The following is a 21,877-nucleotide window of genomic DNA, read 5'->3' as shown; positions in this document are numbered from 1 at the left end:
GCTCCCTCCGGATCATTAAAATTCATTTGCCATCACGCATCACCTCTTTATTACGAATTCATATTTCGTTAATCGCTTTTCCCATCTATTCGAATTCAATAAGTGTACTTAAAATAAAAATGTCTTTCTTCTCAGTACATTAACCCTGAAGAGTGTTCAATATCGAGCCTTTTCAGCCCTTTTTTTTCAGGCTGAGGGCGTCCTGAATATTAATTAAAAAATAAACTTTCTTTTACCGCCATTTGTAAATCTTTCGATTTTGTGCATGTGTGCTGTGTGCTTAAGGGAAATGGTCATTCAAGTAGTTTCATATTCTAATTCCTGTGAAATTCCCAAATTATGTTTTAATGTACCTTGAAAATCACATTTCATCTATTTCAATAATATTCAAAATGAGAATCAATTCATAAGGTATTTCAATTAATATAGACTACTGAACCAAGTTCTGATGCCGGATTGGCTGGGAAGGGGGGGGGGTGTATAAAATATTCTTTTAAGCAAATAACAATATCAAAGGTCACCAACATGGAGAAGCAAATTGCAAATGAGCATCATTACAACAACAACAGCAACAAAACTACTATACTTCTACTTCTACTACTACTACTACTACTACTACTACTACTACTACTACTACTACTACTAATGATAATAATAATGATGATGATAAAAAAAAACTAATGATATGATGATGATGATAATAATGATGATAATAATAATAATGATAACAATGATGATAATATTAATGAAAAGAATAATAATAATTAATAATAATAAAAATAATAATAAATACTGAAACACAAGAAAATATCAAACCATATTGCACTCGGGATAGTTTGTCAAATCGGCACCACAAAATTGAGTAATTGCATAAGAACAATCAACATACTTACAAATCATATGCATTGCTGAGTTCGGAGAAGGAACCCTTCTCCAGATGTCCAATGGAAGCACCAGCAAGATTTCTACAATGACAATATGATAATGGGGTGATGATGATTCTGATGAATCTACTAATATATTTCTGAAGTAACATAGAAAAATGGAAGAACTGCCCATTTTCTATAAATAATTGAATCAAAACCAATACTCCCCCCAAAAAAAGAACTATAATAATAACGTTTTATTTACCCAGGGTAGCCACTTCAATCATAAGACTGCTCTTCCAGCGGGCCCTGCATAACATAATATGTTATTATTACCCTTCTCCAGTCTAAATGCTGAGCGCCAAGCAAGAAGGCAGAAGGTCCCATTTTTATAAGTCTTTGGTATGACTCGGCCAGCGATCGAACCCACGACCTCCCGTTTATGAGGCGGACGCTCTACCACTGAGCCAACATGACCGGTTAACAAGAATAAGCAAATAATATATAAACGAAAATAAATGAAAATGATATAATTAAATGAAAATTTAAAAAATCCCGATTACATGAATACAGCCTTTGGAGCAATTTCTTTGGCGTAGTCTTTCTTCCAGTCAACCGAGCAGTTCACCCAAAATGGAACCCATTCAGAATCGGTGCATCCAAAAGATAACGGGGGCGTTTTCTGAGATTCACCGCAAGAACAAGTCGACGGGCATCGAAGTGTATCTGTATAGAGACAGCAAAAGAAATCAACAACAACATAAATGGATTACCAGCGAATACATGTGCTGTGGACACCATCATCATTATCATAAACACTATCATCATAATCATTATCATCACTATCATCATCATCATCGTCGTCGTCAGTATCACCGTCATCATCAGGGGCGGTGTTGGGGTATTTTATGAGGGGTTTCTCTGCATAAATGAAAGAATTCGTAAAGTAGACGGGTAATAACGATATTTATATTCAGATGTTATTTTTCATTGAAAAAGGTGAATATCTGTCACCATCCTAGATATACTTATGTTCCATGGCCCGTACTCTGAACTCGGGTTTAAACTAAACCCTAGTTCAAAGTTGTGGTTTAAGTAAGGAGAGCCAATAGGAACACAAATCCCTACACACACATTCAATATATTAACTCATAATAACACCCACATTGTCCATAATTGTCTGAGAATCATAAATGAAGTATTTTTCTTCATTATGAAAGCAAAAGGAAACAAAATAGTAAACGTAAGAAATATACAATACAAAACAGAATATTTGAACTTTTGGCTTCCCATAATTTTAGCACAGAGTTAGACCTTGTTCTAAGTTAAACATTTCAGAATACGGGCCCATGACTTTAAATCTTTGTATGGATCTGGACATAATCTAAATTTCCTAGATGTATACACTTCAAAACTGCGTTGTTGATTTAACACCAGCCCGGAATCTATATATGTCCACACCAGAGAGGCGTTAAACAACACCGGTTTTGGTATTAGTTTAACACCAGAGGAGCATTTCATGAAAGGACATGTCAGATGATTTATCCGACAAGTCCCATTTTATCCGACAGTTACCATAGTTACAGTGCTTCTCAGCCAATCAAAATCAAGGAAAGATGTCAGATCTGACAACTTGTCGGACAAAAATGTTGATGAAACGCACCCCCCCCCTCCCGATATATACACACAAATTAGTATTAAAACAGCATCGGTTTGATTCCCAACTGCTGTCGTTTCAATAATTCTCTGGTGTAGACATATATAGATTCCGGGCTGGTGTTAAATCAACACCGGAGTCGTTGCATTGTCGAGTAATATTTTAAACTTTAAAGGACAAGTCCACCCCAACAAAAACTTGATTTGAATAATTCATTCTTACCACAAAGCATCTCATCGTCTCCATGTGGGCAATCGACTTTTCCGTCGCATTGCAATGTGGGAATAAGACAAATATCACTTCCGTTACATCGGTATGAAGCAGAATTGCATTCTTGGGATTGAAAAAGTGATGTAACAAAGGAATACCATTTAGTCATGAATATTCGTGTTATTCATAATATTGTAGCATACATGTTTAAGGAATCATACAATTCGGGCTATTTTCTTTTGCCATATGAGTGTTCGAAACGTATATATCACGTTTCAGATGTCACATGACAATCCAAATTTATTCCATAATACGTGACTTTGAATTGTTGGAGAAGAATCGAATGTTTCGAGCCCATGGAGTCTCTATATTGAGCGCAAGCAAATAGTGCTATATCTAAGTATGCATTACCTTTACACCTCGGTTTGAAAATGCAGCGTTTAGGTTAATGTCAGCTGTAACATTAATCAATACTTTTAGGCCTGTATTATGAACTCGGGGTTGATTAAAAATTCTGGTCTAAACTTGTGGTTTATCAATGGAGCGTCAGAGTTTACACAGATATTTAACATTGTAGGTTTAATTTGTCAGCTTATCTTGCACTGGTCTCACTCCTGTCTGGTAATGGTAGCCTAAATAGGTTTCTTCGTTGGTAAACACATGGACCTAGGTCCATGGTAGACATAATGAACATCTAATAGCTTTCAGCTGCCAATAATTGAAGTCCAAAGTTGGACCATGGTACATATGGGTCATCATCTATATGTTCTTCATCAGCATGAATATGTATGTCTTTAAATGCTTTCAGTCTTACCGTCACATCCAATTTCATCGGAGAAGTCATGGCAGTCAACTATCCCATCACACCTTGCAGAGACCCGGATGTATTCAATACTAGAGTTACATGAGAAATAATCTCCCAGAGCGTCAACCAACGATGTTTCTTTGGATACAACAATATACAATTTTAAATAGCTGTAAAGGTATGCCTTCCTGATAATCATTTTCTATATAAAACATGTAAAAGTACATGTATAGGCCTGAAATCCGTTTCACTATAACAATGACAGTGGTAGATAACTGTAATAAAACCTAAATTATCTTCACCTGTCCGGTGTGTTGGCTCAGTTGGTAGAGCGCCCGTCTCACAACCGGGCAGGGTGACCAGACGTCCCGTATTTCCCGGGATCTTCCCGTATTTTGCTCCTTTGTCTCGGCGTCCCGACAAACCTTCCCGGGACGCCGATTTGTCCCGTATTTCAGAATATTGAACAAAATATAGTCAATACATTTAAAAGTGACAAATTTTCATCAAATAACCAAAATAATTATGACGAAGCAGACAATAAAATCGAGAACTCCTGTAAACATTTTGGCAGGTCTGCGGTAATTTTCTGAACTTAATGCATCGCAAACAAACTGGCCTTCTGCCTGTGTGTGACAGGCTACTAGCTAGGCATGTAGGATCGGAGCAGATTCTCAATGGCGCAAACAATCTCACATGATAAACACTTTTTCCACCAAAATAATCACAAAATCGGCGGGAAATATTCATAATCATATTATGGATTATCAGATTACTGATTTGGAGATGTAATCAGAGGAACAAGTTTACTATAAGTTCTCATAGTTGTTTCTTTCTTTCGATCTTCATCCTTTTATCCATCCTGATTGCTCTTTTTTGTTCTTCATTTCCTATCTTTCTTTCCTGGTCCTTTATCTGTCTCCCTCTATTCATTTTTCTTTCTTTCCTTCTTTCTCTTACTTTCGGCTTCTTTTTTAACTTTCTTATTTCCTTCATCTTTCTATCCTTAAACTTTTCTTTGCTTTCTTCTCCCTTCCTCTCATTTTCTTCATTTTTTCCTTTATTTTTTTTTATTCTTTCCTCCCTCTCTTTCTTTTATCTTTTCTTCTATATTTCCCTTCCTTCCTCCTTTCCCCCGGTCTTTTGTGTTTTTCTCTGATATTTATTCGCAAGTCTAACATTGTAGCCTTCTTTGTTGATCTACTTTTGTTAAGACCATCCGGTCATGTAGCGTGCTTTGTTGATTGTCCCGTATTTCATTTTGTGAAATCTGGTCACCCTGCAACCGGGAGGTCGGGGGTTCAACCTCGGCCGCGTCAGACCAAAAGACGTTAAAAGATGGGAGTTGCTGCTACCCTGTTTGGCGTTCAACGATTAAAGGGATAGTGCCTCGTCGATCTGGCGCTGCACAGTGGCTGCCGGGCCCATGATCAATTAGGCAAAGCAAATTTTCGGAACATTTCATTTCATGTCTATTTCGAACAATAAAATATGGATTTTCATTTTTTTTAAAAGTTAATCAATAAGTGTTTCATTCTGACTTCGTTTCTTTCCCTATAATTAAGAAAGCATGCAGTTATATGAAATAAATAAATAGGATTTTCTTAATCGTCCAAACATACAAGCCTTGACGTCATAATATGCCCGAGATATTACCATTACTGTATGACGTGAACTCCATCGCAAAACCCTGGCGCTGCTCCATGGAATCAGTACACAGACTCACGACTGTGGACCCTCCCGGGAGGATAAGTGACGTCACAGAACTACTGGCCAATGAGAGATTGGTAGCAGTTATCCCTTCGGAGGTGGTATGGCGAATATGCACCCTATCCCAAGGAAACTCAACCTCCAGAATTTTGACGTCAATCAATACCTGATCGCAAAATGATGGAAGTGACGAGATTGTATTCGTTAGGTTGGTATTTTATTTCCTATTCTAAAGGGATGGTCCGGGTTGGAAAATATTTATAGCTTGATACATAGAGTAGAATTCAGTAAGCAAAATGCCGAAAATTTCATCAAAATCGGATAACAAATAATAAAGTTATTGAAGTTTAAAGATTGGCACTATTATGTGAAAACATTCGTCATGAATATTCATTAGATGGGCTGATGATGTCACATCTCCACTTTCCGTTTTCTTATATTATTAGATAAAACCATATTTTTTCATTATTTCATACTTGTGTGAATCATATGTCGCCCTTATAATGACATAAATTGCAGCAAAAAATATCTAATGCACTATTCAGTTGTCAATCCAATTTTTCAAAAACTTTGAATAAACCTAATTTCATGTAGTAAAATACAAAAGAACAAGTGGAGATGTGACATCATCAGCCCACCTAATGAATATTCATGACGACTGTTTTCACAAAATATTGCTAAACTTTAAAATTTAATAACTTTGTTATTTGTTATCCGATTTTGATGAAATTTTTGGCATTTTGCTTAGTGAATTCTACGCAATTTATTAAGCTATACATATTTTCAGCCCAGACCATCCGTTTATTAAGTAGGGACTCAAACAAACCATACCGTTCAAACATATACCGAGGGCCGTTTCATAATTGTTCGTAAGTTAAGAGCGACTTAAAGAACGAATGGTGATCCTTAGTTGTGGTAAATGATATTCACCATTATATGTTCATTGATGATTAGGGAAGACTGGGGACAATTGTAACAAAATTTACTAAATTCGAGTTAATCCCTTCATTAAAGCTAAATACCTGCTGAAACTATACGAAAGATGCATATCTTGGCTTGACATATGAATATGTTTGGACTAAGTTAAAAGAAATGATTTAGAAGCTAGTATCATTTTGCCCCACAACACGGGGTAATTGTAACACTTGAAATTGTAACATTTTTGTGTTTCTTTATCAAAGTTTATGCACTTGACAGATGCAAGATTTTTAACATTTACTTTTAAACAACACAAGCTCCATATATAATGAAATATGACAATGTGTGACTCATTTAAATTATGTTTATATTTAAATTCTCATGTCTGAGCTTATAAACTATAAACAAATTATTTGAAATTCCTCAATGAAATTGAGGCAAAAAATTGCCTTGATTTTTCCAAGTATTTATAAGTATTGCAATTTTCAGTAAAATTGATTTATTTTTGTTAGCATCCATTTTACTCAAGTAAATTAATTCAATTAAGTAGAACCATCACTGAAATCGTCATGTCAAGAAATGTATTCACTTTAATATTTTCAGGAGATAAGGCCTTACATTTCAAGATTTGAGAAGTAAGGCCGTTAATAAACACAAGATGAGGAGGAAAAGTGCAAAGCACTGCATAATATTATTTGATATGTAATAACAATGGTTATGTCTATGATAAACTAAGACATGTCTTATAAATTATCAAAAGTAAAGCTTTTCATCATTCGCCGGACGTTTTTTTTTCTATGATACGCGACCGGTTCATCCTAACAAATAAAACAGTGAGAATAATATTAAAATTTTCCGAAAACCTAAAAAGAAATCGGAAATTTTCTAAAGAGTTACTATTTCATGTTGCTCTATCTTTGATTCAACAAAAGAATACAATATTTTGCACACCCTAATCCAAACCAATTTCAAACACAAATAGATATGAAATCAATTAAAAATTCTTAATATTTTTTTTGCTCTTAATGAGTATTCAGGTGCTATTTAAGGCGTTAATTGAAAAATATAAGTTCATTCTACATGATTTTATAGGTAATAATTATCTTTGCCTCTTTGAACTAAAATTTACATAATCGAAGCAAGCTAGCAATACGTGAATTCTCGTAAACCCAAATAAATCAAGTTAATCAAGTAAATTAAAAGGAAAGTTAAATCTACTGGAAAAAAATCGAGAAATAATTAAAAACAATGAATTCTACTTATATTCATTAAATGTTAACTACTAATTTGTTTACAGTGTAGAAAAAGATTGTCGTTTTCCTTGTGAACAAAGCATTATAATTGACAAAACGTTCTCGTGTTTTATCTTTGATATCGACGAGGCTACTCTGTGCTGTGGTTTTATTTCCAATTAGCCTTTATTACGATTTACAATTTTGGCCTAAGAACCAATAATAGTACACTCTTTTCGTGTATTTAACGTATTCTTTTCTAGTAAAGTGATAAAGATTATGAAAAATAGAAATGAGCACAAAAAACAGGGAAGTTTCTGATTATAATTTAACAAATAATACGCAAACTTTATTAGACAAACTTCATGTTTTGTATTGTAACAAAAAAAAACAAATTTAACAGATATATGTTGAAAGTTATGTAGACTCTTTTTTCTAAACGTATATACGGTAGCTTTTAACGCTACCCTTTCCTTGTAAACAAATAAATACGTTTCAAGTTATGCAGTTCTCTTTTCTGAGCTTTAGTTTTGTCAGTTCATAAAGTGCCAGAGGCAATAGTAACATGGTTTTACATTTGCCCCCCCCCCGGGGGGGGGGGGGGGTGGCCACATTTGGAAATATTTCCCCCCTCCCATCTTATCATGGGTATTCGTCGTTGAAATGTTGGTCAGATACAGGCCTAGGAACATACATTCTAAACATATAAAAATGGCAGCTATAGCTGAATTACATATTTGTCCAGAAGAAAAACATTATGTATGGTGAGATATCACTTTCCTACTAAAAACAATTATTTTGGTGCAGAAAGTTTGCTTACACTCGAACAGCATGTGGATCGATGAAATGCGCATGCTCTGTAAAAAGCTTGTCCTCGTATTCTTTCTGCTATTAATAGGAGCCTCGGTTATATTTGCCCCGTATTACAATGGTCTACGGTATCCTCTCCTTAGCGCGTAAGAAAGGTTCGTCAATCGTTCTTAAAGTCGCCCTTAACTTACGAACAGCTTTATGAAACACCCACCTGTAATAAATCACCATGATCATTATGGAGAGGTGTTGCGACTCAGTGGATAAGTCTCCAGACATTGCATCGCAAGGTCCGGGATTCAATTCCCACCGCAGCACTCGCGTCCGTTGGCAAGGCGTTTATCTACATTTGCCACTCTCCACCCAGATCATCGATAGGAAGGAATTCCTTGAATGCTCGAGCGCCCAATCAGGGTAGCCGTGGCAAAGCCGGGTAATAGTATGCAGCGTTAGGAAACATTTGTATTAAGCGCTATATAAATGTTGCACATTTATCATATTATAATACGTTTTTAGTTAATAATAAATATGTCGCATGCTTGGCACTCTTATTCATATTGGGTTTTACCCAGGGCGTTGCGGTAGATATATTTCATATAAAGGTGTAGCATTATTTTGGTAAGTATTGCATGCGATCACATGCCCCCTTCCTTAGAAAGGATGTTTTTCTCACTGTGTAAACGTCAAGATCGGGATTTCCCTTCTTAATTTAGATCATAATTTATAGGCCTACCATGATATTTCCTCCTCCAAAGTCAGATAAATCTATGAAGGTATGCATTACCTAAAAACGGTTAAATCGTTTTTCCAATCACTTTTTTAATTAATTATTTTGCATCAAACCAAAAAGCTTATGGAAAATATCCCGTTCGTGTAGTTCTATAACAATCCTCATTTATTTAGATCATCAGATAATATTTGAAATCATAGTTTTCAAAGGCCATTTTTTTTTGAAAAATATCTATGATTTTTACTTACAGAATTATTATTCAACATTATTTATTCACTGTGGGAATATATATTTTTCTGATTTCGAAATTGAAAGATTTAGAAAGCTTAGAAATGACCTTTAATCGAGACTAAAGTTGGCATTAGAGATACACCCCCCCGCGCGGATAATTTGATTTTAAGAAAACAGAAAAGGTATAGGAAACAATTCTGGAGCGCGTGAAGTGTAGCAACTTATAATATCTGATGTAGTAATCATGAATTGAATTGCCATTTTTATAGTTCATTGTGAATGAATATATCCTTCCTTAAGCTAGCACAAAAACATGGGTTTATTTTAAATACCCCAAATAAAGTAATTATTCGGTAACTTGGGAAAATGATTCTTTACGAAAAAAAAGTTTTGTGATAAAACAATGCTTAAGTTCCTACCTACCTTGAAAAAGCTTTTTGTATTACACATTAGGGTGTACATGGGCATATTGCTCGCGTGAAACCTCATATAAATCTGAAAATCCTACATTTTTAATGACTATTTGCAAAGCCTTTTTGAAAACATGTTTCACTATTTTAAAGAAAAACGGAGCACAGGTTGACCCATTCTTAGGAAATAAAACAACACCAATGAAAATATCGTGTGTATTATATTTACCACAAGAAGGAATCACCAGTCGTTCGTAAAGTCGCTCGTAACTTATGAACAGTTGTATGAAACACCAACCATAAGTAGGGGAAGGCGGGGTAAGTTGAGCATATATAGGGGCAAATTGAGCCACCACCCCCATGCAGGCCAATAATGAATGAGTCAGACATTGTGGTGGTGTCATGTATTGATGACCCATTACATAACCCTTAACCCCACCACATTATTTTCAACTTTCAAACAAACAGTTATTTTTTTAGAGGGAAAAATACAAATTGCGGCCGAAAAGTTTTTTTAAAAAGGGTGTGAAATAAATATGTTTTTTTTACCCGCACACGTCTTTAAATGTAATAAAGAAATAAGAACAATGTTGTTAGTCCAGGTATGGATTCTCATTCTTGTCATAGTCTTTTACATGATGGATGCATAAGAAATGTGTGGATGTGAAAATATCGCATGAAGTTCGGTTGAGCCAGCCAACATGGGGCAAGTTGAGCCATAGTAATTCTTATAGTAATGTATGATGATAAAAAACTTAAAAAGCCATTGATATGCAGGCAGAAAGGAGCAAATTAACATGGCAATTCTTTTACTTTTAGAGGATGTTAGTATTTATAGAGAATTAGCAAGTGAAAAGACTTTAAATAAAAATTTGACATGCTGTTTCTTCCCGCATACATTTTGTTCATAGTTTTTGTGGCTCAACTTACCCCAGAAGGTGGCACAATTTACCCCACAGATGGGGCAAATTGAGCCATTTGACATCTTTTTTTTCAGACGTCACAATGACTTTCAGTGTGGGGGTAGAAAGTTATATATAGGTGAAAATATTTCCCAAGAATCAAATCTAAAGGCTCGGTACTTATTTCTACAATATTATTAGTCACATCAAGTCTAACATGCAAAATGCAAAAAGTGTCACAACTTACCCTGCCTTCCCCTACTTATTTCTGACAGAACTCCGTGATCAAGAGCCTCAGTGCATTTGATGCGAATACCAGTACTGACAATAACTGTCCAGCAATATAATTTTGCTACGCTTATTTCGGAATCGCAGGACTGTGGTCACACCAATAAATTAGGTTTCACACAATATGCATGCAAAGTAATTGCCAATGAAATTTTGAAATTCTAATGTCTCACGTTGTCCCTCGTTTTTATGTTTTAAGATTAATTTTCTTTGTCGTTCAGTTCATTCTATCACGATGAATCCACATTCCACGCGTTTGATTTATTTGGTTGGCATATAACCGTGTTTACACGCTGCCCCGGCTCGCTCACAGCAAAAACTGTGGTGTTAACCGGTGTACATAGAGGACCACACCAGTTATTTTACATCGGTGTTAAATTGGTGGTGTTAGTTTTACACCTATAGGTGTTATTACAGTATTTTGTTGTTACATTTACCCGGGGGGGCCACTTACATTGACGAGTGGATACCATGCGCGACCAAAAAAACACGTAAAAAGGATGTCCTTTTCACGATAGGGCACGTTACGTACGTAACGTGAAAAGGGTGTCAAAAACACAAAAATAATGAAAAAAGGGTATCTATTTCGCTAGGAAATTTACGTGTTTAGGGTAGAATTTGCGGGGATGATAAAACAAAATTAAAATGTTTTATAAAGGATGTCCTTTTTGCCCCAACACTACGTGTTTAGAGTCCTATTTGCGCGCGGTGTAGAAGGTTGGGTCGTACTAAACCAAATAAGGTAAAGCCGACAACCAAAGGACCCGTAACAATAAAACATTCCTGTACTTGTTTAGGGGTTCATTTCAGGGAATATTTGCCAAGAGTATCGTTTTGTTTCCAATACTTGTCAAGGGTAGGGTTTCACACGCCAATACTTGTTAAGGGGTGCATTTTCAGAATATGGAAATTACGTGTTTAGGGTGCTTTTTGAGACCCCATGGTCGCGCATGGTATCCACTCGTGAATGGAAGTGGCCCCCCCGGGACATTTACACTCTTTGGTGTTATGTTTAATCTCTAGGGTGTAATTTTAACACCTCAGGATATGGTCCTCTATTAACACCAATTGGTGTCAGTTTTAACACCACAGTTTTTACAGTGCAGGGCAGCGTGCAGGGCCATGTTACAAACAATTTTTTAAGTAGGGGCTCTGAAGTACATTTGATGAGCAAAAAAAAAGTTTCATTACAAAATGAGGGTTATTTGGGTTCCGAGAAATTTGACAAGCCAAAGAAGAAAAAGAAGAAAAAAAGGTTTCACTACATAATATAGGTCGTTTTGGTTACAGTTCTCCATTTTTCAACACCAATCATAACAAAATTCCAGTGGATGCTGCCTATGGAGAATAATACACGCAACACCCTCAAGCAAAATTTGGGGAGTCCTTCAGCACCCCCAGCACCCCGCTTCCAAGGACCGTGACACCGTGTGAACACGGTAATAAGGATTAAATAGAAAGGTATATTTCTGCAATGGTCATCATTGCTCACATTATTCTGTTATACAGGTATGTGTGGATGTGCGTGCGAACATTAATGGGACGAAGGTGCGCATTTTCCCCGATGATTTTTGGTACTTTCTATAGTGGTGGATGGGGGGGGGGGGGCGACCCTTTCCCATAGGCCTCTGTACTGCCCCGGGATCGCAGGTCAGGACCAAACACAACTACTTATTCTCGGGCTTACTGTCTGATCAGGCTCGGTCACAACTGTCCACTCCATCTGGGTGTCAGCAGGATAGTTCCCCGGATGGTCGGGTGATACTAGTGTAGTGATATAGGCGCCATCATTGTTGCAGGTGTTTATGCCAAACGAACCTGAGAAGAGAGACGGATGAATTAATGTTGGAAAAATGATATCAAGAATTCAATTCTTGATATCAAGAATTCATTGATATCAATATTTCATTTCTTGATATCAAGAAATCGAATTCTTGATATCAAGAAATGGTTTTGTGTAGTTAAGCAATGGTTATTCTTAATATCAAAAAATCAAATTCTGGATATCAAGAATAAGAATTCATTTCTTGATATCAAGAAATAGGATTAAATGATAAGACGGCTTGCCATACGTCCGACGCATAATGTCGTAGTTTTTCTAACGCATAGTCATGTCGCAACGCATAATGTCGCAGCGGTATTTTCTTCAGGACTCGAGCTACAGATAAGATATAAAATATGCTTTCACTAAGAATCTTGAGACACGAGAAAGAGAATTATATTTGGAAATTAGGATTACTATTTGTATGGATATTTATCGGTTTATTGCCATTTCGTCTACTTTTCCCCCATTATCGCATGATATGATATAATTTCGTCTACCATTAGTTAGTCAACTATCAACATATTCCAATAACCATTTCGTCTAATTACCATCCCGTCTAATAACCAGTTGGTCTCATAGCCGCTTCGTTTATTTTTTCGTTTTTATAGCACAGTCGGTAGAGCGGAATGTTTATTTTTTAGGTCTACATATCATTTAAAAAATTTAATTGTTAAAAAATTGATCGTCCTCATGGTTAACTACAGTTACAGGTCCTTTTTCGATCATTCTGCTCCAGCTTCGCGCTCGCAGTATCTAGTTACATACGCATCTTGTACATGATCAAAAACATCGCTCAGAATATTCCATTTTCTGTACAAAAGACATGAAAAAAAATTATAGCTCGCACTTCTCGCTTAAATAGGGCTATTGAGATTGCTACATATTGATGTAAAAATTATAAAGCTGAGAAGTGACTGTTAGAACTACCCCTTCAAAGAAGATCAACTTTGAGCTGCCGATCGGAGAAAAATATGGGTAAAAATATTGCTCCTCCCCGATTGACGAAAGCTGGATCGGCCCCTGCAGGAGATATACAAACGAATGAACAATTCTCGAGCTCCCTCCCACATAAGCAAAAGCTCGATCCGCAAATGGATAGGATCTATGCTTGATGCGTCACTCGCCACAAAAAAATCTGCTCGGGGATTTCAAATCCCCCCGCGAACTCTCCGATCTGCACCTATAAATACTTTAATTATTATTTCTATGATGATTTTTATAACTATACTACATGCATGACTACTATGATTGTTATTATTAATGTTATGATAATCATTACTTCTATAGTAGTATTACTACTGTCAGGGGCAGATACAGCTTTCAACAATAAGGGGAGGGTGGAAAAATGATTTAATCCGCATTTAACCCGCTCGGCCGCTATGAGCTGTTTTTATTGGGGTCTCTGAAGGGGTGATCCTAACAGTGATTTTTCGCTTTATAATCAATCTGATTTTTTTGTTGTTTACAACGGGACACTCCATTCATATTTGTAACATTCAAAATAATGGGTTTCTTTCAAAATAATATGCGACTAGCGTGAGGTGAAAATTGTTGATATTCCGATTTGAAACTGAAGATTTTAATCACATTTTCAGTATGGAACAATCTGTGTTACTCGACAAACAATACGAGCGCGAAGCGCGAGCTGTATTCTTTCTCCTTTTAGACTTAGAAACGGGGCATAATGAACTCATTTAGTTATGATGAACATTATGGATATCTTCCTTATTAAATTATGTGAGCGCGGAGAGCGAGCCAAAAATTTCATATGATATGGAAGAATATATTTTCTACGTATTTCTCTTACCATGTTATTATATTCAATTGTCTTCATCTTCTTATTTTATCTCTTCTTTTTTCTCTCCTCCTTTCCCCATTTTCTCCCCTTTATATTTGTTGCGCCACCAATAAGGGGGGGGGGGGGGCAATCACTTTAGTCCCGCTTATTGAATTATTATTATATGATATCAATATCAATTTCAATATTATCATTATAATTTTCATTATGATTCACAATATATATTATGATGTCCGACGGAAAAACGATTTGGGGGATGACTACACTGGCCACCCCCTCTAACGAAAAGTCAAGGGTGATATATCCCCGATCCCCTGTATTTACGCCCGTGAAATCCACATTGGCGTACGCATGGTCAGAGATGACAAAATACACATAATACATTATTATCCCTGATAGTACAGAGTTGAGAAAATAAATTATATTGGCATTACAGATCATTATGTCACAATTTAAAGCCTGGAATGAAATATTCATTAGGTACAATCGGCCGTCCGATGCACATGCTGGAGGAGTGAAACGAGTACCCACTTTTGTCACATTGAATAAAAAAGTTAAAACAAAATATATTGTGAAATATATATACAAGTAGAACAAAAATGCAGAAACATATTCGCAGAATTATTGAACATTTTAATTGACACTTTCTGCATCAACTGAATGCGTATAAAGGATAGGATTGGAATATAGGATTCTAGGGTTGTGAACAGACACAATTAAGATGTGGCATTACAATTAGTGATGTATACAACAACCTCTTTGCCATGTTTATACAAATAAACAAAGTGAGGCATGAGAAATCAAAGCTTATTTGGTGCATGGATTTACTCCACTGACAAACATTACTTTTTGTCAAATCTTTTATCAGTATTTCTGTTAAGAACCAAAGTGTGCACAAACAAAGTTTGCCGAAAATCAGCACCTATGTTTCAAAATAAAACATTCATTTTTATTTAATGTCAACTTTTGATAACCTGCAAAATCAAATTGAGCTATTGTGGTATTGAAATAATATAACGGATCCCATTAATAAGGGCAGTCAGGCATTTTCAAAACGTGCGGGGGGGGGGGGAGTCATTGTTGAGAGAAAAAAAATGACAAGAAAAAGGTCTGCATATAAGAAATTTTCCACTAAGAAGTCATTTGTTGTAGGTAGGGTGACAGGTGCCGTATTTGCCCCTACCTGAAACCGCCTTTTCCCTTGATCTTAGCTCATTAATGAATTTAAATGTGAATGGAAAGAATAACAATGAAATGAAACATTTCATGTCGGGATGTAAGGAGACAACTCTTTCTTACCTGATGCAGATAAAAAGAACACGACGAAAAGACTATACACCGATTCCATTCCTCATTAAATATATTTGTTTTTCTTTCTGCTCCTCACAATCAAGAACCACAATGATAGCGGAAAAAGAACCGGTGAGCCAACTGGGCAAAGAAGTCGTGTTTTAATCGTGCTTGAAACACTGCCAACTTGGCTTATCGTATGAGAGTAAAGGTTTATATACCATGCCAATTATAGCTCGGTCATATTTCCTTTACGGCTACCGACGGCGAGTCGAAAGCTATTACCATTTATCTATTACCATTTATGTGTAGCTGGTAAAGAAAAAATGTTCAAACGGCTATTTTCGACTCGCTGTACGACCACCAAATAGGGAAAATGTGACTGCAGTATTATAGCGACCTATCACTACCTGGTCTGTTGTGATTGGATGATACCTACGGTTTACGTCAGAGCATAGTTGAATAAATCATAGGGTCTATCATACTCTATTGTCCTGTTCGTTCTTTTTATTCGGAAATGTCTTGAAATTTGTTTCTTACTTTGATTTTGGAGGCAATTAGACAAAAATATCCCAATATAAATGATCGATTCCTCAATGAAATAGGAATTAAGATTATGGGAAAGATGAAAGAGGAGGAGTTAAACAATATATAGTCCAGTAGACTGTCTCATAGGCCTTTTATACAAGACCTGGAAAAATTGTTAAGTCTAGGGGTTTTGAAGTAAATTTAGCTTGGTTGCCACCTTGGCAACCATGATAATTTTTATTAATTAGCCTAATTAGCATAATCATCTATCTAAACAAAATGTAATATGCTACTTATCTTAAATCAGAAAGACTGAAAACATAAATTATACAATTTTTCAAAGGGTTCCTGTGACAAGAAATCAATTGTTATAGTTTTTATATTTAAGTAATGCAATTATCGCAATCAGCGTATAATTAGCATAATGAGCTAATGAGCCAATCAAGCAGAAGGCTGTTTTTGTTATGTTTATTTTTTTATAGGCCAAGTGCCTGATCTTTTTCGTTCTTGTAAACAAACATATATGCTTTATTTATTTTATACTGTTTTTGTATATTAGACATGTTATTTCATATGCCGATGTCATCTTAACTTTTATATGTGATCCACTATTTCATGAATGTTTTGTTATGTATATTTTGATGAAAAGGATCAATAAAACATGAATTACACAGAAAAATAATGATCTAATTAGAAATATCTATGTATAAACATAGATATTACAGCCCTTCTCATGTTTTTTTCTATGACGAGGAATTCATTTATGACGCTAGTTTTCAGCTTAACCAATGTAATTGTCATTGTAAGCATATTTAGTATAATGTGCTGATTAACATATAAATTATTATATACAATATATTGATTTCTTTGTCAAAGTATTTTCTAGAACCGCATAAAAACATTGAAAATGCACGTCAAATAACAATGGAGAGTGGGCCGGTACACCACCGGAATCTCTTGACTCTGGACAACGACATAAATATTTGCAATTGTTCGTCCGGTGCAAATCTTTGGATGATCTGCTGTCCCTGTCGACCATCTTTCGACAAAAGCCTCTCAGCGCTCCAATGTGATTTTGATTGCATTTCAAAGGAATCGATGCGTTGGAAAGAGTTTCACCGTAGTAAATGCGAAAACCGGGGTTTAAATGCAAAAAAAAAATATTTGGTTGTCGTTTAAAGAGAGCATATCACTTTTCACGGTAAGTTGGCAGACCTAAAGCTTCGAGATCGATCTGTATTTCATTTCAGGGTTTTGAGTACGCTGACAGTGACTGTCTTTTAATCGGCGTAAGTTTTGACGATACTTGATTTAGAAGAAAACAAAAAGAAAAAAAATCGGTCGGTTACCCCCACCCCCCCCAAAAAAAAAATGAAATAAATGGGTCTGTTGGTGTAGGACAACCAAACAATTCTTTTTTGTTTGTCTTATGTAATACTGTATTATATAATTGAGTACCATCTATATAGGACATCCCTATTACACGAAATGTATAAAGAACACTCAGGGTAGATTGGGGTTTTTTTTACAGCAACGAGAGCTATTAAGAATAATAAATGCGCCTTGCAGAATTGTTCTTGTCGTTTTATCATGAGAATGGTTACATTGTCGAACTTTTAATTACCCTTTTAAATTATTTTTCAAGAATTCGAATAACCTTTTTGCTGATTTCCATTGATTATTTATTCTATATAACGACTCTGTATATCAATCTTGTTAGGAGTTCATTTCTTTCAAGTTAATGCGTATCTTTGTCAAGTGGCATGTATTTTTTTTTGGTGGTGGGGGGGGGGGAACTTCCCTTATGATATAAATCTTATAAATGATATAGTTATCATTATAGTTATATTATCAATATAATTCTGGCACACTGGAGGAAGGCGAGAGGTGACCAATAGAAAACAAAAGAATCAGCGGAGAGGAGGTCAGATGGAGAGGGAGAGAGGAAGAGACACAAAGAGAGAACAACTCAGATACAAAGAAAAAAAAGAGAGAAAGAAAGTTTGAGTGAGAGATTGGGTGAGGGTTAGGGTGTGTATGTGAGAGAGAGAGTGTGTAAGGTGTGCGCGCGCGTGAGTGTGTGTGTGTGCATGGGTGTGCGTGTGAAAGAGAGACAGAATGCAGGAAGTAAGGTCAGGTCCAAAATAGAAATAAATTTGATGAAAGAGTTTGGCGAAATAATATACAAACTAACAAGCGTGTCCAGTTGTAATTAAAAAAAAAAATCGAAGTATTACCTGAATATTGTATTGCGTACATGTAGAATAGACATTGTACGCCTGTCAAACTTCTTGATCCAATGACCGCGGTAATAATAATCCGTCTGTAGTCACGTAAGCCTCTTATGAAATTAATAATCGGATCATAATATGAATAATTACTATTGTTTTTATAATATCCACTAAACGAGTGGCTGATCGCTTAGACCCTTACACACTATGAATGCATGATACATACAGATGACCAGATACGCCTGACATAATTATTTTTGTCTTAGAGATTTGTCAATTATAATCAGTAGGGTGCAGATGGGGGGGGGGGGCTTGTGGCTGGCCACCCCCCTCTCCATAAAAATCACGACCGGGGAAGCAAAAGAAAACCAAAGGAAAGGAAAGAGAGAAGCCTAGGGTGAAATATATTTTTCTGAATCTACCACAAAATTGGGATTTTGTAATAAAAATGACGAAATATTTTCTCGCTCGCAATTTTTAAAATTAAGTTAGAACGATGGTGAATATCATTTACTACAAGAAAGGATCACCAATCGTTCTCAAAGTCACTCTCAACTTACAAACAGCTTTATGAAACTGCCCTCAGTTCTAGGAAATAACAGAGACATCTTATGATTTGCGGAAATCAAATTGCATAATTTATACAACTGTAGTCTATAGCATTTTGGAATGTGTTAATAAAAGAAACATCGTCAACCGTCAATAAAATTAATGCACATATTATCCAGGACCAAGATTGACCTTTGCTGAAATATGCCATATCTTTTTATTTCGCATAAAGATACAAATGTTTTGATTAATACCGAGACGTCAAATATATCGCAGTGGATAATAACTAACAAGTTTAACTTAATATTTAAACATATATCTTACACATTGCGGAAATCCTCTGCCACTCGTCGGATGCGGGAACTATTTTTACGAGATTTAAAAATCGGATTTTGGTTTAAGATTTCCAATTGCATATTTTATACAACTGTAGTCGTAGCATTTTGGAAGGTGTTAAAAGAAAACTTATCAACAGTGAATAAATTTAATGCACACTTTATCCTTTTCTGAAATATACAAATCTTTTCATTTCACATAAAGATCGAAATATTTAGTGAATATAATTAATACGGAGTTGTCAAATATATCGCAGTGGAAAAGCGGTAACAAGCTTTCACTTAATATTCAAAAGATTAGTTGCATGCTTATCAGCAACTCTTCGGACTCTTTACCCTCCGACATACTTTTCGATAATGCTCCATTACAACAAGTTTCTCAAAATAATTCATAGGGGTAATAGTTGACAACAAACTTACATGGAAACTCCACATTGATAATGTTTGCAAGGTAATAACACGAAACATTGATGTCATCAATAGACTAAAATTTCTGTCACCAAAATCGTATTTGATTATGCTTTATTCTTCACTGATTTTACTTTACGGTCTATTGGTCTAGGCAAATACACATCATACATTAATCGAAAGTTTTGATCTTACAAAAAGGGTTATTCGTATTATTTGCGATGTCTCAATGCGTTCCCATACTAACCCTTTATTCTTTGAAAATACCATTCTAAAAGTAAAGGATTTACATTCATTCCAACTAGGCCAATTCATGTTTCGGTATAATTACCACAAGCTTTTCACGATATGATTTTTAAATCAGTGTCCATAAATACCCAACAAGACAGCGTTCCCATACTGATCCTTTATTCTTTGAAAATACCATTCTAAAAGTAAAGGATTTCCGTTCTACCAAATAGGCCAATTTATGTTTCGAAACAATTACCACAAGCTTTTCACGATATGTTTTTTTAATCAGAGCGTCTATAAATACCCAACAAGACAGCCAGATGAATTCCATTTACCTCTGAGGACATTCAAAGCTATATTTATGAAGGTCCTAAATCTTGGAATTCCGTCGATAGTGTCTGCAAAGCACAGTGGCGGCACCAGGATTTTCAAAGTGGGGGGGCAAATGGGGGGCAAAAGAAAATATTGGGGGGGCAAGGGCAGTCAAATTTTTTTTGCATGTGTGGAAAAATCGAGCGCGAAGCGCGAGTTTTAGTGGCCCCAATAAACATTTTTTTGTTACACTTGTTATAAACAGAAATTTTTGTAAAATCAGGTAATGCTTAATGGAGCAAACATAGGCGGATCCAGCTTTTGGCGAAAGGGGGGGGGGCGCACTGCCGAGCGGCGCACATATTTTTGCACTTCACCGGCGCCATAAAAGAAAATGTTGAAAAAGAAAAAGGGGTAATGCCTGACCCTGTCATAACACGCACACGCACACACACACACATGCATATATACATATGTATATATGACTCATATCATATAGATATACATGACTCATGAGATAGAGACACATATTTCACCGACAAATTAATGCGAGCGCGAAGCGCGAGCTGAAATTTTTAAAGTATACTGACCTGAAAACAGGAAAAAGGTGCCTGTTTAGGACTGTTTGTAGTAACTCATGAGGAGGATACATATCTCACTACACAGATAATGCGAGTGCCGAGGGCGAGCTGAAATTTACTTATATTCTGACCAGAAAGCTTAAGCATTCTTGGTACCAATGATTAAGATGGGTATCTAAAAAAAATGCGAGCGCGAAGCGCGAGCTTAAAATTTTGATATTTCGATCTGAAAACATTACAGTTTAATGTACGTTTTAATAAAGAACAAGATTATATCCAACAAAAGATTATTGCAAATCGAAGCGGGAGTTCTTTTGAGGTTCAGAACTAAAAACGGGACATTCTATTCACCTATTTAATCATGAAAAGTATGGGGTTTTGCTACAGAAATGATGCGAGCGCGAAGCGCGAGCTGAAAAATTTTATGTTCCAATCTGATAATTTGAGCACGATTTTTAATAAAGAACGAGTTGTGTAGCTCAATCTCGTTTGCTGATTTCTGTGTAACATTACCATCTTATTGTTTTTGCACATGCGGAATTATTGGGGGAGGGCAAAACGATCATTCTTGACCGCGGCGCCGATCTAGATTTGGTTAGCAATAGGCCCTTCTTCATTATTCTACCGGCGCTTATTTATTGAAATCAGGGGACGCTGATCATACTTGACCGGCGCCGATTTAAATTTAGGTGGCGCCGGTTAAGACAAAGGCAGCGCCGATTTATCTTGACCGGCGCCGATTTAAACAAGTAGTACTGATTATTTTTACCGACGTTACGTAAGATTCAGGCAGCGGCAATCCATAATCGACTGGCGCCGATCTAGAACCAGGAGGCGCCGATTATTCTTGACTGGCGCTGATTTTTAACCAGGTGGTGCTGATTATTCTTGACCAGCCCCGATTTAGATATAGGTGGCGCTGATTATCCTTGATCGGCGCCGGTTAAGAACTCAGGCAGCGCCGATTTTTCTTTACCGGCGCCGATTTATAACCAGATGACGCCGATTGTTCTTGTCCAG

The 21,877-nt window shown here is 36.1% G+C and overlaps 1 protein-coding gene across 1 annotated transcript in view; it reads right to left on the bottom strand.

Moving 5' to 3' along the window:
- LOC121425407 (G-protein coupled receptor GRL101-like) overlaps positions 1-15,788 on the bottom strand; it is a 30,767-nt gene extending 14,979 nt beyond the window's left edge. The window contains exons 1-7 of the mRNA XM_041621452.1: positions 15,692-15,788; positions 12,457-12,587; positions 5,195-5,414; positions 3,548-3,676; positions 2,746-2,856; positions 1,430-1,592; positions 894-965 (exon numbers count right to left, since the gene is read on the bottom strand). Coding sequence (XP_041477386.1) covers positions 894-965; positions 1,430-1,592; positions 2,746-2,856; positions 3,548-3,676; positions 5,195-5,414; positions 12,457-12,587; positions 15,692-15,740 — 875 coding nt within the window. The 5' untranslated portion in view covers positions 15,741-15,788. The remainder of the gene's footprint in view (positions 1-893; positions 966-1,429; positions 1,593-2,745; positions 2,857-3,547; positions 3,677-5,194; positions 5,415-12,456; positions 12,588-15,691) is intronic.
- Positions 15,789-21,877: the final 6,089 nt, after the last annotated feature.

The sequence above is a fragment of the Lytechinus variegatus genome, chromosome 12, assembly GCF_018143015.1.
Source record: "Lytechinus variegatus isolate NC3 chromosome 12, Lvar_3.0, whole genome shotgun sequence".
Lineage (NCBI taxonomy): Eukaryota > Metazoa > Echinodermata > Echinoidea > Temnopleuroida > Toxopneustidae > Lytechinus > Lytechinus variegatus.
This window is presented reverse-complemented; position numbering and strand designations above follow the sequence as displayed.